The sequence below is a fragment of the Staurois parvus genome, unplaced genomic scaffold (genome assembly GCF_062004578.1).
Source record: "Staurois parvus isolate SC_StPar_1 unplaced genomic scaffold, SC_StPar_1.0 ptg000220l, whole genome shotgun sequence".
In the NCBI taxonomy this organism is placed as follows: domain Eukaryota; kingdom Metazoa; phylum Chordata; class Amphibia; order Anura; family Ranidae; genus Staurois; species Staurois parvus.
Genome location: NW_028318016.1, coordinates 782515 through 797492, shown reverse-complemented (window position 1 = coordinate 797492; position 14978 = coordinate 782515). Strand labels below are relative to the sequence as shown.

General features: G+C 42.6%; 1 protein-coding gene across 1 annotated transcript in view; it reads left to right on the top strand.

The window, feature by feature from the left end:
* The first annotated feature begins 5243 nt into the window (after positions 1-5243).
* PPM1E (protein phosphatase, Mg2+/Mn2+ dependent 1E) overlaps positions 5244-14978 on the top strand; it is a 379043-nt gene continuing 369308 nt past the window's right edge. Inside the window, exon 1 of the mRNA XM_089679184.1 lies at positions 5244-5536. Coding sequence (XP_089535310.1) covers positions 5355-5536 — 182 coding nt within the window. The 5' untranslated portion in view covers positions 5244-5354. The remainder of the gene's footprint in view (positions 5537-14978) is intronic.

The window sequence follows — 14978 nt, the reverse complement described above, 5'->3', positions numbered from 1 at the left end:
GGCTTTCCCCACAACAGCAAACTTTTCTTTTTTTCTTTTTTTTACTAGGTAAAGTATGTGTTCATTGAGTACCTGATTCATTTGGGTCAAATAAGCACACAAAAAAAATCAAATACAGCGCTCACCTGTCGACCCAACTCCAACCCTCAGAAAGAAACAGATCTTGAATCTGGCCGTTGTAACCTTGTTGTATATGTGTGTGTAGCAATTGCCAACTCTCCATTCCTGAGCCACATCTAGAAGTAAGGTAAAGGGATGGAAATCAGGGCCAGCTTGCACAGCCATTAAGCATATGCCTGTCTATTTTAAACGGAGTGAAATAGTGACAAAAGCTTGTAACAGCTGTTTAAACACTGCAATGCTCTGTTGACATAGTGAGGATATTCATAAGCAAGAAGCTCTGTGGTGGTCAAGAGTGGTATGACCCAAACGTACTCATGTAATGGCACAGCTCAGAGCTGTAGAGTGGCAGGTGGTACATTTTGTACATTATCCCCATTTTTGGGTAGATATTCTCCATATGCTTTGGTTTCCTTCTACAATCCAAAAACACAGTATCTTCCACCTAAATTGGCCTTGATATGAATGTGGTAGGTAATAAAATTGGGAGTTCCTTTGGGAACAAAGACTGATGCAAACTTTGTATGTACATTGTGCTATAAAATATGTTGAAGCAATATACTTTATATATATAAATATATGAGAATAAGGCAGAGGTATGATGTATACCTAGACTCAAGGTGGCATGTTCATAGAGTCTTCACTGTTATGTTATCTGTTTTCACTACACCAGCACGTACTTAAATATATCTTTCTTTCAATAACATGCTTATTTTGCCTTTCCGAAAAAAATCAATACATGAATTCTTGGCTTGTGATGCATAATTGAATTATTCAGTAGTGGAATCCTTTTCTTTTTTCTTTTAATATATCTTTATTAGTTTCTCAAACACAGTTTAAGTCAACCAAAGTATGAAGATATAACCTTGTTAAGTGCAGTAGACGTTAACAACAATACAGTGAGCCAGAGTATTGAATTTTCCGTATTCAGTTTGCTTGACATAGATTAAAAGATTATATATCTTTGCCAAGTGCTGTATGTGCCACAATGCAAAAGATTATGGACAACCTATTTTTCAGTTGGAGATCCTAGAATGGTTTCTCCATGGCAAACATAACATTAGTGGGTGGCACAGTGGCTAAATGGTTAGCACTTCTACCTGGCAGTACTAGGGTCATTGGTTTGAATCCCAACCACGGTACCACCTGCTTGGAGTTTGCATGTTCTCCCTGTGCCTGCATGGGTTTCCTCCGAGTACTCCGGTTTCCTCCCACACTCCAAAGACATTCTGGTAGGTTAATTGGATCCTGACTAAATTGGCCCTAGTATGTGTATGTATGAATGTATGTTAAGGACTTTAGATTATATGCCCCTTGAAGGTTAGGGCGTGAAGGAAAAAATGGTAGAACGTGCTGCATTATGCTCATGATGGGATCCATAGTGATAACAACCAGAAAAGATAGGCAATCTCAACACATACTGATCTCTCTGCTTCTGCTCTCTCTATTGCTCTCAAAATATCTGAAATAGTTAATTTTTTACTGCTTTTCAGTGCATTCTGGCCATTTTGGAAGATCTCCTGATGTTATTTTTAAAAAACGCTTCTATGCAAATGCGGCTAAACAGACATTTTTTAACCTACGTTTTCCAGCAGTCAGTTTCCATCTTTCAAAAGTGTTTTCCAAACGTCCTGTGTACATGAACCCTTAGGAACTGACGTGAATGTACAATATATATATGTAAAGCGCTGTGTAAATTGACAGCGCTATATAAGTACCTGAAATATATATATATATATATATATATATATATATATATAGTTCAGAATAAATGTGTTGTGGAACATGTGGTACAATGTGACAGGTCATAGTCATGTGGACATTAGTTTGAGTAGAAAAGTACCTTGTAAAATTAGCAGTGACATTACTACTGGCCTGCACAAGATCAGTGCAGAGAGCAGAATTGTGGAAGGGGTCCAGCAGGCTCCACCCCCTACAGAAAGTTACAGGAGGGGTGGAGGCAAGACCAGTCACCCTGCAGAAGGAGAGAGCAGCAGTGACTGGTCTTTATTGCAGGAAACTCCTCATGCAAAGTTTCACACTGCCGTAACAAGACCCATTGTACTGAAATGTGCAGGTTTTATAATGCATTGTCAGAGTCAACACTCTTTGTATGTGTTTCTCTTTTTCAATCACAAGATGGAACTCTGTGGACTTCTTAGACTAGAGCTTCTGATTCATTCTCAGCTAAAGCACTGAACCCTGGAAAATGTAGTTCAAGCCAGGGGTGATGCCTTTCCTACTACAGAAAAAGGAACTACAAGACCCAGGCAGGAGGGGCCAAGTAAATAGAGAAGCCTGGGAAAGCGCGGGGCATATGGGAGATAGTTGTCAGTGTGTGTACAGGGGAAGGTCCTGTTGTGGAGAGAGAGAGCTGAGAAGACAGTTAGAGGCTTTGTGCTGCATCGGAACCAGAACCTGTCATTTCCAGAGAGTGGACAGATCAGCGGAATCCCCATGTGCTAATCTAGAGTCACTGTTTGCTGTAGTCGAGTTCCGTCCAGAGGCCTACTTCTGGAGTCGCCAGGGACCTAGAACAATAGACTTATTGATTGCTGCTGCAAAAAGGGTCCCATCAGGGTTCACTGCTGCATCACTAAGCCATCATTCATCGGATCATTGCCAAAAGCCACCTGGGAGTCAACAACAGGGGGCCCCCACATAGGAAAGGAGTCCTGCTTGGACAGATACAGTGAAGTTGGTGAGTGGATTACAGTCCTGTCCAATAACGCATCAGACCCTGTGCTAACTCACCAGGAGAGTGTTATTGTTCCTTTTGTCTTCATTGACACCTCCCATGTGCCTATAACAGCACACCTATAGTCCTTTTGGTCAGAATTTGTGACAAATAATCATTCCCATAACAGGTACTTCTTGAATTCTGGGTCTCTCTATGCATTTAGGCTGTGAAAAAGTCTCACATGTGTGGTATCCCAATATGTGGAAGCAGAATGTGTTTTGGGGTGAAAGTATGCCTGTGTGTGAGAAATAACTTGTTAAAATGACAACTTTGTAAGAAAACAAAAAAAAAAACACAAAACAAATTTTGTCAAAAAAAAATTGTGGCAAAAAATAAAACTTAAAAAAACTCACTGTGCCTCTTACTAAACACCTTAGACCAGCCTTTCTCAACCTTTTCAACACAGGGAAACCCTTGAAATTACTTTGCAGTCTCAGGGAACCCCTGCTAAAAATGACTATATCTACAACTCATGATACATTAGTGTGATGGTCAGTGGGAAGTACGCTCCTTACACTTGTGGTCATTGGGAAGAATTACCCCCTTACAGACTGCTAAAAAGATCAGTGGTGTCAGTGGGAACTTACCTGAGAGGCAGAAACTGCTCATTGCTCAAGGAACTCCTAGCAATCTCTGGAGGAACCCTAGTTGAGAAATCCTGCCTTAGACCTAATTTCCAAAAAAGGGGTCATTTGGGAGTATTGTTATTGTCCCGGCATTATAGGGCCTCAAGAAATGAGATAGGCCATCAGGACTGATAGATTTTCAGATATATATACACACACGCTATATTGCCAAAAGTATTGTATTCAGGTGTTCCACTCACTTCCATGGCCACAGGTGTATAAATCAAGCACCTAGACGTGCAGACTGGATCTACAAACATTTGTGAAAGAATGGGTCGCTCTCAGGAACTCAGTGAATTCAAATGTGATACCGTGATAGGTTGCCACCTGTGCAATAAGTTAATCCATGAAATTTCCTTGCTACTAAATATTCCACGGTCAACTGTTAGTGGTGTAATAACAAAGTGGAAGCAACTGGGAATAGCAGTGCCTCGTAAAATGACAGAGTGGGGTCAGCGCAAGCCAACTGAAGTTGCAAACTGTCTGCAGAGTCAATAGCTAAAGACCTCCAAAATTTGTGTGGCCTTCAGATTACCACAACAGTGCGTAGAGAGCTTCATAGAATGGGTTTCCATGGCTGAGCAGCTGCACCCAAGCCATACATCAGCAAGTGCAATGCAAACCGTCAGATGCAGTGGTGTAAAGCATGCCGCCACTGGACTGTAGAGCAGTGAAGATGTGTCCTCTGGAGTGATGAATCATGCTTCTATGTCTGGCAATCTGATGGACATGTCTGGATTTGGTGGTTACCAGGAGAACCGTACTTGCCTGACTGCATTGTGCCAAGTGTAAAGTTTGGTGGGCGGGGGATTATGGTGTGGGGTTGTTTTTCAGGGGTTGGGTTTGGCCCCTTAGTTCCAGTGAAGGGAACTCTTAAGGCGTCAGCATACCAAGACATTTTGGACAATTTCATGCTCCCACGTTTTGGGAACAGTTTGGGGATGGCCCCTTCCTGTTCCAACATGACTGCACACCAGTGCACAAAGCAAGGTTTATAAAGGCATGGATGAATGAGTTTGGGGTGAAGGAACTTGACTGGCCTGCACAGAGTCCTGACCTCAACCCGACAGAACACCTTTGGGATGAATTAGAGCAAAGACTGTGAGCCAGGCCTTCTCGTCCGACATCAGCCCCTGACCTCACAAATGCACTTCTGGAAGAATGGTCAAACATTCCCATAGACACACTCCTAAACCTTGTGGACAGCCTTCCCTGAAGAGTTGAAGCTGTTATAGCTGCAAAGGGTGGGCCAACTCAATATTGAACTCTACAGACTAAGACTGGGATGCCATTAAAGTTCATATATATATATATATATATACCATAGTTTGTAAGCTCTGTATCTTTCACACAGACTAAGATGTGGGTTCTTTTTTTACCACAGATAAACAGCAGAATACATTTTGGCCTAAATTTATGAAGAAAGATTATTTATTTGCAAAATGTTGTACCAGAAACTAAGAACACAATATGTATTTCTTTGTGGGTAATGTTATGTGAATGGGAACATTTAACAGACAAACAGGTGTTCTCTCATTTTAGTTGCATCTGATTGGCTGCCTCAGAGAACAGCGGTACATCTTCTCCCCCAGCATGCAGAGGTTGGGAATTTGTGAATGGAGCTGCTTATGCCTCCAATGCTCGCTGTCCTCTTCATCCGTGGACTAGTCTCCACATCCACCTCCTCACAGATGAGCTCAACTCCCGCTCCGTGTGGTCACGCCCCCGGAGTCACGTGCCGGGCTGCTGTCGTCAGCACTGTTCCCTGTACTAGGATGTCTGAGGAGAGCGCTCTCCGCCAGTGCTAGTGCTGCCGCTGCTCCTGCTTGCCGTCCTTCCAGCATCTCTCCGGCCAGGAATGAGAAGCGATGTCCGGGCCATCCAACGAGGAGAAAAACTGCCGCAGGTTTCTGGAGCTTTTCCTGGGGGAGTTCCGGGGACCGTTCGGCGAGGAGGATCCCATCCCGCTCCGTCCGCTGTCCGACCATGTCACCCCGGAGGAGGTGGAAGGGGAATGCCTGGACCTGTGCCTGCAACAACTCTGCAAATAGTTAAGTCGTTCGCTGAACCCCCTTCCTTCGTCCACTTCCCTTCCTTCCCTGGTGCTGGGCTCGGGGCTGGCCGGGACTTAGGGGAAAGTAGCACATGCCTGCACAGGGATTTCATGAGACCTATAAATAGACAATAAAGAGCTCTCCGCGAGGACGGACTTTGCATGTATTATTCCACAGTGTCAGTGTGAGAGTGGCAGTGCAGGACAGGTGCACCTCCATCCTTCTCCTGATGTTCCTCAGCCAATCCTGGGCTCCCCTCATTCCAGGAGGATGTCATTGGGAGGGTGGCAGTGCAGGACAGGTGCACCTCCATCCTTCTCCTGATGTTCCTCAGCCAATCCTGGGCTCCCCTCATTCCAGGAGGATGTCATTGGGAGTGATGAGTAGGTGCTGGACAGGTGCCCCCTCCATCTCTCCTCTGATATCATTCCTCAGCCAATCCTGGGCTCCCCTCATTCCAGGAGGATGTCATTGGGAGTGATGAGTAGGTGCTGGACAGGTGCCCCCTCCATCTCTCCTCTGATATCATTCCCCAGCCAATCCTGGGATCATTCTAGGAGGATGTAATTGGGAGTGATGAGTAGGTGCTGGACAGGTGCCCCCTCCATCTCTCTTCTGATATCATTCCTCAGCCAATCCTGGGCTGCCCTCATTCCAGGAGGATGAGTGATGAGTAGGTGCTGGATAGGTTCACCTCCATTCTTCTGATATCATTCCCCAGCCAATCATGGGGTCCCATCATTCCAGGAGGATGTCATTGGGAGTGATGAGTAGGTGCTGGACAGGTGCCCCCTCCATCTCTCTTCTGATATCATTCCCCAGCCAATCCTGGGATCATTCCAGGAGGATGTCATTGGGAGTGATGAGTAGGTGCTGGACAGGTGCCCCTTCATCTTGCCTCTGATATCATTCCTCTGCCAATCCTTGGCTCTTCTCATTCCATTAGGATGTATTTGGGAGTGATGAGTAGGTGCTGGAAAGGTGCCCCCTCCATCTTTCCTCGGCCAATCCTGGGCTCGCCTCATTCCAGGAGGATGTCATTGGAAGTGATGAGTAGGTGCTGGACTAGTGCACGAAATGTATGTTATATAGGGCGCTCTTGTTGGAGCTCAACCTCTGTAGCTGTAAGATAAAGGTGCCAGATGGATATCGGGGATGGATGGAAGCATTAATACTGAGGCAGCTCTTCTTAGAGTGGAAGCAAGGCTCTAATGCAGTAACAAGAAAAAGAGAGGAAGGCCCCTCTAAGTGCAGTACTGCACTTAGAGGCGCCTTCCTCTCTTTTTCTTGTTGCTGGACAAGTGCACCTCCATCCTTCTGATATCATTCCCCAGCTAATACTGGGCTACTGTCATTCCAGGAGGATGTCACTGGGAGCGATGAGTAGGTGTTGGACAGGTGCACCTCCATCCTTCTCCTGATAATGCCCAGCCAATCCTGAGCTCCCCTCATTCCAGAAGCATGGGAGTGATGAGTAGGTGTTGGACAAGTGCCCCCTCCATCTTTCCCCTGATATCATTCCTCAGCCAATCCTGGGCTCCCCTCATTCCAGAAGGATGGGAGTGATGAGTAGCTCCTGGACAGGTGCACTTCCTTCCTTCTTCTGATATCATTCCTCAGCCAATCCTGGGCTCCCATTATTCCAGAAGGATGGTAGTGAGGAGTATCTGCTGGACAGGTGCACCTCCTGCCTTCTTCTGATATCATTCCTCAGCAAATCCTTGGCTCTCTTTATTCCAGAAGGATGGGAATGATGAGTAGGTGTTGGACAGGTGCACCCGCCATCCTTCCTCTGATATAATTCCCCAGCCAATCCTGCTCCCCTCATTCCAGGAGGATGGAAGTGATGAGTAGGTACTGGACATGTGCACCTCCATCCTTTTTCTGATATTCCACAGCCATACCTGGGCTCCCCTCATTCCAGGAGGATATCATTGGGAGTGATGAGTAGGTATTGCACAGGTGCACCTCCATCCTTCCTCTGATACCATTCCACAGCCAATCCTGATCTACTGTCATTTCAGGAGGATGGGAGTGATGAGTAGGTGCCTGACAGGTGCACCTCCATCTTTCCTCTGATACCATTCCACAGCCAATCCTGGGATCCCTTCATTCCAGGAGGATGTCATTGGGTATGATGAGTAGGTGTTGAACAGGTGCACCTCCATCCTTCATGTAATATCATTCCGTAGTAAGCCCTAGACACCTCTCACTCCAGGAGGATGGGAGTGATGTGTAGCTTTTGGACAGGTGCACCTTCTATCCTTTCTCTGATATTCTGCTGTCAATCCTGGCCTCCCATCATTCCAGATGGATGGAAGTGATGAGAAGATGTTGTACAGGTGCACCTCCATCCTTCCTCTGATATCCTCCCACAGCCAGCCCTGGGCTCCTCTCGATCCAAGAGAATGGGAGTGATGAGTAGGTGTTGGACATATGCACTATGGCACCTACACTGAGACATGTTAAAATGCACTCTTTGTAAGGTATTAATGCATGTTTCCAATGCATTTTTGCTATGATGCATTATCTTGGATTGTGTAGGGATAAGCGCAGGCATGTTCTGATATTTGTCTGAACCCATGTGAGTGAACCCACCAGGAAGTGTTAATTATCTGCGGTAGAGTCATATCCCACCCCAGATCTGCAGGTAAACAAGGGGCAGGGAATGCCTCTGTGACTGGTGATTGTCTCGGTACAGTGGCAGCTTCCTGATGGGCTCTCTCAGAATGTTTTGTATTAGGGATGACCTCAGGTGTGTTCAGATCCTCATCCAGTCCTACTTGAGCTATGCTGTCGGTTAGCCGTCACTGCATACAGCCGATCGCAATCAGCCGGAGCATTCCCCTCCCCATATTTTATCATAAACAAGAGGCAGGGAATGCCTCTGTTCCAGATGATTTGCCCAGTACAGTGGCAGCTTTCTGGTGTGCTCGTGTTGGGGATGAACTCATGTATGTTCTGATCCTCACCCTACTTGAGCTATGCTGTCTGGAAGCTGTCACTGTACACAGCCAATCGGAACTAGCTGGGGCATTCTCTGCCTCTCCGCTGCACATATACATGGGGTGGGGAATGCCTCAGCTGAAGATAATTGGCTCAGTACAATGACCGCTTCCTGGTGGGCTCACATGGGTTCAAACTAGGGATGAGCTCAGGTGTGTATGGATCCTCATCCAAACCCACCTGAGTTATCCAGTCTTGAAGCTGTTACTGTACACAGCCAGTCATAACCAGCTGAGGCATTCCCCGCCCCACAGTTTCATGTATACAAGGGGCAGGGAATGCCTCAGTTGCAGATGATTTACCCAGTACAGGAGACTCTCTAGTTGTGTGCTTGTTTCCTGTGACGTCTGTTCCTTTGTGGTTGCAGATTGAGTGGAGTGTATAAAAGCTGTGCTAAATATAATAGCTATTTGGTTGTTGAGGATATTGTTTGCAAGCTTGTTGCAGTGGGGAACCTGTAGTTCATAACTGTGGTGCTGGCAGTGGCCCTGGTTGCTGCTTTTGGGATCACTACTTGTTAATTCAATGGGTAGCCAAAGGACAGTTTACATTTTATTTGTACTGCACAGTCATGTACAAATCGATGTACATGTGCAGTGGAATGCACAGTTAGGGCCCATTCACACTAGAAACTGCACATCTGCATGTTTTTCCTCTTGCATATGCATGCATTTGATGCAAGTTTTACATACAGTTTGCGCACATTTACATACAGTTGAAGCATGTTTTTCTATTTGCATTTGGCCTGTGAGGTCATTTCCTTCTTTTTTCTTTCCTTGGGCTTCTATGTGCACCGTGATGCGTTTCGGTGCATTTTGTGCGCATTTGCAGTGTGGGGAATGCAGCATGCAGTGCTTGGTGTACAATGGTGTGAACTATGCCCATTGGATAGCCTGGATTTTGGACTGTCTATGCAATTGGAGTGCAGTCCAAAATGCATCCCACTGCGTTAGATGTGAAAGGGCCCTTACAGCGATGCAGTGCAGAGGGCAGTGTTCTTTCCCTTACTATTGGATTAGGGTTGTGTTGGGTAATGCTGCCCAGCACACCAATTGACTTTGGTGTGAAACAGCCCTTATGCAACATGAAGCAAGTTACTTCAACACAATGCATGTTTTATAATGGAATCAAAAACCCAAACCCCTGTTTACTTTTTTCAAATTGTTTCACTACCCCTGACTAAACATGGGAAATATCATGATTTCTAATTGTCCCCATTCACACTTGTATGCAGTACATCCTATTTATAGAAAAGTAAATAGTGTGGGGTTTTTTTTGTTTGAGGTTTTTTTTTTTTCTTACATTTTAGCGTGTTTTTAGTGTTTTTGCCCCTGTAGACTTCAAAGTTTACCACATGTGTTTTGCACCTGAAAAATTCTTCTGCTTTCCCCCCTTTTCCCAGCATAAGCAAAAAACACCTGAAGTTTGATACATGAGCAAAATTGTTTGCATAAAACTTGTAAAATACTTCAAAACTGTAGGAATATCCTCTGCCCAGGTGTAAATGCAGGTTTAGATATCACTTGACTGTATAGAAAAAAAAATTAAGTAAAAAAAACAGTGCAATACATTAAAAAAAAGTCAACTTGCTTGCATATTCTGTTCATTTTTATGTATATGATCCCTTCTAAAGTTAGGTCGATCTCTTGTAATAGTGTTGAAAATGTGTCTGCTTTTTTTTAGAATTTTATTGTGATTATTTATATTGCAGATTTTCCCAAATATAAATACTTTCTTTTTTTCTTTTTAATAAGACTAAATCAATAAATAGCTGGTACTTTTTATCTTTATTACTGTGCTTACAGGGTAAATTGATTTAGGCCCCTTTCACACCTGTGCCTTTATTATGTGTGGTTTGCTAAAAGCAGTCTTGCATGCTGCATTCTGCCACTTCTTCAATTTGCACTTTCTGAAGAATTCAATGGTAGTGCACCTAAAACGCTCCAAAAGCACGCCACACAAACAGGCCTTTAAAAGTGTTGTGCCCTGCAAATTATGTGACCATCCTGTTTATAACAGAAACCTGTCAAAAGAGAAATATAGAACCACACATTGTTGAATCTATTTTTTTATAAGCTGCAGTTTCCATCCCTTTTTGATATATTCTTTACTTAAAGCGGAGTTCCAGTCTCCTAGCCAACATTGCATTAATACCATTGCAGGGATCATTGTAATTCCTCATAAGCAGAATGGATAATGTTGCCCATGTACACATTGTAACTACTTACAAACTGCTTATTTTTCTTTTGTCCCCCTCAATTCTTGCTGCGGCCATGCAGGATTTGGGCAGCTGAAGTCGGCCTGGCTTCATTTCTTGGATTTTGTGCAGCTGGCTACCCAGCGTGCACCCTGAGATCTCGTGCATGAGCAGTAATGACACTGCGAGGCATGCTTTGTGTACCCTTCATTAAATGCACAAATACTCCTGGGATCGATGATGTAGATATCCCAGGATTCAACGGGCAAGGCTGATGATGCAATTGCCTAGGTGGCCCTAACCGGCAGTCGCGGGGAACATTACTAAAAAAGGAAATTTCTACATTTCAGTATCCATATCTTGATTCACTAGCGGTGTACATTACAATGTGGGCAATTCCTAAAAATGATTGGAACTCCGCTTTAAAGTAGACCACAAGGAAGCACATGCATAATTGTCTTCACACAGAAAGTTATTCTTATGTCCCATTGCATAAAAAATGTTTTGGTGTATCATCTTTATCCTTAGTCTTTACTACTTGGCAAGAACCAGTATGAAACTTGACTTCACACTTCTTGTGAGTCAGCCGTTTAAAGTATATGTAAACCCTCACCTTGTAAAACATCTGTGTATTGATATAAAAACCATTATAAGGAGCTCAGGGAGAAGAAACTGCAGCACAATGATCTTCCTAGTACCAGGCTGTGGGGTTGACGGGTGTCAGCACAAGCCTGATCATTAGAAGAGAGCAGCCTGAGTTCCCAGCATAGCTAGAGAGTTTACCAGTCTGTGCTCTTCTGCTTAGTTTGGTCAGCTTTTATTAGGAAAGCAGAGGGACTGCCAGGAACATCAGGGACTTCACACAAAGGAAGCGATACAAAGAGAACAGGATGGTTTTTCATACAATTAAATGGTACAGCAGGCACACATCGGGAATATGAAGTGTTGGGTTTTCATGTCTTTATTATTATTATTATACAGGATTTATATAGCACCAACAGTTTGCTCAGCACTTTACAATATACCGGGAGACAATACAGCAACAATACAGTTCAATACAAGAGGGTTAGGAGGGCCTGATCCTGGGAGCTTACAATCTAAGACCGGTGAAGCCTGACAATGAAAATGGCAACCCAGCAATTTATACTCCCATAATACTAGTTTAATAGGTTGCCTTTAGGCTGGATTCATGCCTTGCTCAATCTTCTGCTTTTTCAGGTACATTGTCAATAATCATGCGTTTTCATGCATGGCCATTGTCCCCAGTAGGCCATCAAAAAATGGTCAGCACAACAAAATGTCACACAAATGTGAAGTAGCACCTTTTAAAACAAAGGATAACCTGTGTACATGAATGGACATGTTTTAAAATGCATAGATGTGAATGGGCCCATAAGCTCACCACACAGGTTACAATCCGATTGTACAATCACCTTTAGATCTACCAATAACTATGTAGTGCAATGGCCTGGCTGATTGAATATGGAATGAATGGATTGGTGGGTTATTTTACTCAGGATTGGTAAATCTATTTTGTATAAATATTGTATGGTCAGATTGTAATGTGTATGGTAGCAGTACAGTATTCTTAATTACTTATGCCTTTTCTAATACAAGTTCTATAACTACATTTTTATATCATTCTATATAGTTCTTTAGAAAGACTACTGCTTGACAGCTGGGTTGGCTTTGAATATTATCTTCACTTGTGTACAGAGCCCTCTGTGTTTCCTGGCCCATAGCATTTGCATGTGATGCTAGTGCTAAGGTTATGCCCTTGCAAACAAAGGCATGTACAAAATGTGTCCAATCAATGTCTTGATATGAATCAAACCCAGAACCTCTATGCTGCAAGGTGGCAGTATTGCTGTTGTTCATGGTAATCATGTAAGTAAAAAAATAAATATTGCTTGATGTCTTTATAAATTCAGTGTTACACACTTCACGAAGAATGCAAGAAGCATGTTGGCTTGATATCTCTATTTCTTTGTGCTTTAAATAGCTGGGCAACCTTTTTTTTTTTCAATACAAAAGTGACAGAGAAACATAGTGTTCTGTCCTGCAGCTCTTCTCGTGTTTGCGTGGTGCATGTATGCTCGCTTAGCTGTTCCTTCCAATATTATGCAAGGCTTGCTAAAATATTCTGTAGAATATTTCAGTGCTGTTATCTCATGACTTGTGGATGAGAGGTGCTGCTGTATCATGTAGTAAAAGCTGTTCCAAGTTTTTGTTACTTTAAGCATTAAACCTGTGTTCTGAATGCTTACATTGGATCTTCTCAAGTGCATAAATGCATGCAAATAACTTATGCAGCACAGAGTACCTTGGATAAATTTGGCCTCTGTGGGGTGTTTTTTTTTTTTCTTTTACAGGTAATGAATTTGACCTGTTTACTTTTGCACCATATTAATATAGGGTGTGTAAAACCTAAGACCCTGTTCACACTTGAGTGTTTTTTAGCTTGAGGCACAGAAACACTCAACAAGCAAAATTCCATTCATTCCAATATCCCCTGTTCACATTTGAGCATTTTATCGCCTACAGCAAAACACCTGTCACTCAAAAAAAGTACATAAGCTACTTTCTGGCAGGTTTCAGCTTTTTTGTTCCCATAGACTTAAACTTTTTTTTCTAGTGATTTGTTGCATGATTTTCTGCTCAAACAGCAGCTATCCCTTTTTTTTTAGCAGCACTCCACATCTTTTAGTTGAAAGACACCTGAAAAAAAACACCTAAAATATTTGCAAATCTGCTCAAAAATGTGTGAGAAGAAAAAATACATAAAAAAACACTCACTGTACGTATGAATATGTGTGCATGTAGCCAAAAGGAAAATCGGCTCATATGTCAGTGTTGCAAAAAGAAAAAGTAGTGCACAAGCAGGTTTTAGAGCACCTAAATGACGTTGAGGAGGTGTTTTTTTTTTTTTTTTAATGGTGTCAATGTAAAGAGCCCTCCTCTGCTTGTGTGACAGCACAGCGCTCAACTGTATGACAACGCTTCAGTGACTTCACTGCACGAGAATCTGCTTTGTCACCCTGTTGAAGGAAGTCCCAAACGCTGGCAGGATCATCAGAAACAGAAGTTGGAAATCTCAATGAAATTATGTTTGCTGTTTTTCATCATGATATTTTAGTGAGAAATGTTTTCTAATAATGTCTCTATATAACCAAGACACTGTTTGCATGTTCTACCTGTGCTGCTACCTCTGTCTTGTGAATGCAGAGTGAGAGAGGAGAGAGCAAGTACACACAGGGCACAGCGTTGGATCAAGTAAGGTAACTATTTAGGATGGGGGGGCAAACAAATGCTGAGACTTTTTTTTTTTTTTTTTTTACTTTAATGCAGGGAACAGTAAAAAAGAAGAAAAAAATGCCTCTTTTCTTCACACCCATATGCATGAGACCTAAATTGGCCCCAGTGTGTGTGTATATGTATGTATGTATGTGTGTGTGATGTGAATGGACAGTTTGTAAAGCACTGCATAAACTATTGGCTGTATATACTGTAATTGAAATATAATTATATATTTTAATGGCATTAACAATCTATCACTGTCACCTAAACCTATTATATTGCTATATAAAGAGTAGAGGGAATAAATCAGTGTCACCTTTTCAACAAATAGATTGTCTGTCTTGATAAAATTGGCAACTGAACTTAACATCTGTTGTTCGGTGCACTCCTTTAGTCTTGATTTAGCACCACTTTAGAACCATGATTGACTGTTTTAGGGCTCCTTCACACCGGAACATGGCTAGGAAAAGGCACATTCCATGCATGTTTTCTGCACCGAACATGAATGCACTGCATTGGGAGATGCCCGTGGATGCCTAACATTTGTTAATGACACCCCAAATTGTTTTTCGTAATCACAGCATGTTTGTGGCCACCAAACAAGGCTTTATTTTCACATTGTTGTCTTTCAACATTGAAAATAAAATGCAACAAACCTAAACAAAACACACTTTCTTTTTTTTACAGTGTTTTTTAAGAAAAAATAGTATTACAGCAGATATAAGAATTTTGCCCTGTTTTAAAATGACACTAAAATGATGATTCTGGTACAGAGTGCTGCAAACTTATTTTTTGTTTAGGTTTTTTTTGTTTTGTTTTTTTTCCAGTGTTACTCTTTTTTTAAATATGAAAAGCCTAAATATGTCATATGTATAAAAAATATTAACAAGTACAAAATAGTTTAAATAATAGTTAATAAACTAGAAACAAAAAATCTG